Raw genomic sequence first — 2,500 nt, 5'->3', positions numbered from 1 at the left:
TAGTCCATAAGACGTCCTAAAGACGTCATCTGGACGTCCTAGAAAGACGTCATCTGGACGTCCTAGAAAGACGTCACCTGAACCCACATTCGCTTCCCTGAGGACGTATTTTGGACTCTTTGTTTACTGGGATCGTTTTGTTTGTGTGTCGGTTAGATGAGATCTTGAGTACTTTGACTCGCACCGTTGGTTCTCCTAGCCATGTTAGCTCACTAAAGGCAACTCTATTGTCTCCCTTCTTGAAGTTCTAAAGCCAGTGTATTGCAATTAGGGTGTATGGAGATTTTAAACATTGTTGCATTCTAAAATGTTTATTAAGTACATTGTAAGATGCTAATAAATGCATCAAATGCATAACCCCATTAACCTGGATACAGACTCACTACCTGTCCTCATTGTGACATCTACACTACTTCCTGGTTTAGGGATTCCATGTGAGAACTAGGCTAGCCAATGGGAGTGGAGGTATCTGCTGTATATGGATAGATCAGTGTTGATCCCCAGGGGCCAGACCCTGTCCTGATTCTTGGTGTGTCTTTTTCTCTCCACCCCCCCCTCCTCCCCCCTCTACTCTCTCTCTCCTGTCCTCTCCACCCCCCCCTCCTCCCCCCTCTACTCTCTCTCTCCTGTCCTCTCCACCACCCCTCCACCCCTCCTCCCCCCTCTCTCCTGTCCTCTCCACTGGCCCCTTTTCCTCTCCACTCCCCCCCCACCACCCTCCCAACGTTCTTCTCCCCCTCCCTCCTTCCCCCCCCCAGCCTCCCCCTCTATGCGAGGCTCCACTCCTCTGGATGTGGCGGCCGCCTCTGTGATGGATAACAACGAGCTAGCGTTAGCCCTGAGGGAGCCAGACCTGGAGAAGGTAAGACCCACCCCCCTCTCTCTCTCTATCTCTCATCTCTCTCTCTCTCTCTCTCTCTCTCTCTCTCTTCTCTCTCTCTCTCTCTCGCTCTCTCTCTTCTCTCTCTCTCTCTCTCTTCTTTCTGTCTCTCTCTCTCTCTCTCTCATCTCTATCTCTCTCTCTTTTCTTTCTGTCTCTCTCTCTCCTCTCTCTCTCTCTCTCCTCTCTGTCTCTCTCTCTCTCTCTCTTTCTCTCTCTCTCTGTCTCTCTCTCTCTCTGTCTCTCTCTCTCTCTCTCTGTCTCTCTGTCTCTCTCTGTCTCTCCTCCTCTCTCTCTGTCTCTCTGTCTGTTTGTCTTTCTCTCCTCTCTCTCTTTCTCTCTCTCTCTCTGTCTCCTCTCTCTCCCTCTCTCTCTCTCTCTCTTCTCTTTCTCTCTCTCTCTATCTCTCACCGTGAACAAACTTTAAACAAACTTTATTCAGGCCACCACTGTGCCCATAGTGAAGGTATATAGAGGTATTTATAGGTAAGAGCCAGGAGAACAGCTTGTTAACTTAGAAAACCACTGTGATGTATTACACTAAAAGCTTCCGGTGTTTTCCCGAGGGTCTCCTCTCACCGTCATTTCTCAGGCTAAAACAGATCCGCTGATCTGACCTATCTGACTAGCTCCCTGGTCCTCCATACATCTGGCTAGCTCCCTGGTCCTCCATAACATCTGGCTAGCTCCCTGGTCCTCCATACATCTGGCTAGCTCCCTGGTCCTCCATACATCTGGCTAGCTCCCTGGTCCTACATACATCTGGCTAGCTCCCTGGTCCTCCATACATCTGGCTAGCTCCCTGGTCCTCCATACATCTGGCTAGCTCCCTGGTCCTCCATACATCTGGCTAGCTCCCTGGTCCTCCGTACATCTGGCTAGCTCCCTGGTCCTCCATACGTCTGGCTAGCTCCCTGGTCCTCCGTACATCTGGCTAGCTCCCTGGTCCTCCATACATCTGGCTAGCTCCCTGGTCCTCCATACATCTGGCTAGCTCCCTGGTCCTCCATACATCTGGCTAGCTCCCTGGTCCTCCATACGTCTGGCGAGCTCCCTGGTCCTCCATACATCTGGCTAGCTCCCTGATCCTCCATACATCTGGCTAGCTCCCTGGTCCTCCATACATCTGGCTAGCTCCCTGGTCCTCCATACATCTGGCTAGCTCCCTGGTCCTCCATACATCTGGCTAGCTCCCTGGTCCTCCATACATCTGGCTAGCTCCCTGATCCTCCATACATCTGGCTAGCTCCCTGGTCCTCCAAACATCTGGCTAGCTCCCTGGTCCTCCATACATCTGGCTAGCTCGCCGGTACTTTCCGCTCCTGCATCTTTCTTGAGTTACGTCCACGTATGTTAGTGTGGGACGCCCTCGTGATCGATGCCCGTGTGTTGGCTCCCACAGAACCAGTTTGCTGGCTGACAGCTCCTGGTGTCTCTGGCAGTGACATGGTAGTGACGCAGGCCTCCCTCCCTCCCCCCCCCCCTCCCCCAGGTGGTCCAGTACCTGGCGGGCTGCGGCCTGCAGAGCTGTCTGATGCTGGTGTGTAAGGGCTACCCCGACATCGGCTGGAACCCCGTGGAAGGAGAACGCTACCTGGATTTCCTACGCTTCGCTGTCTT

At 53.0% G+C, this 2,500-nt stretch overlaps 1 protein-coding gene across 1 annotated transcript in view; it reads left to right on the top strand.

Moving 5' to 3' along the window:
- Positions 1 to 2,500, top strand: part of ryr2a (ryanodine receptor 2a (cardiac)) — a gene marked incomplete at both ends in the record, with an annotated part of 91,997 nt that overhangs the window by 18,613 nt on the left and 70,884 nt on the right. The window contains 2 exons of the mRNA XM_080541878.1: positions 759 to 862; positions 2,373 to 2,500. The exon at positions 2,373 to 2,500 is cut by the window's right edge and continues 8 nt beyond it. Of these exons, the coding sequence (XP_080398004.1) occupies positions 759 to 862; positions 2,373 to 2,500 (232 nt within the window). The remainder of the gene's footprint in view (positions 1 to 758; positions 863 to 2,372) is intronic.

The sequence above is a fragment of the Nansenia antarctica genome, assembly GCF_963989245.1.
Source record: "Nansenia antarctica genome assembly, chromosome: 11".
NCBI lineage: Eukaryota > Metazoa > Chordata > Actinopteri > Argentiniformes > Microstomatidae > Nansenia > Nansenia antarctica.
The sequence above is the reverse complement of the archived record's forward strand: the minus strand, read 5'-3'. Positions and strand labels throughout refer to the sequence as shown.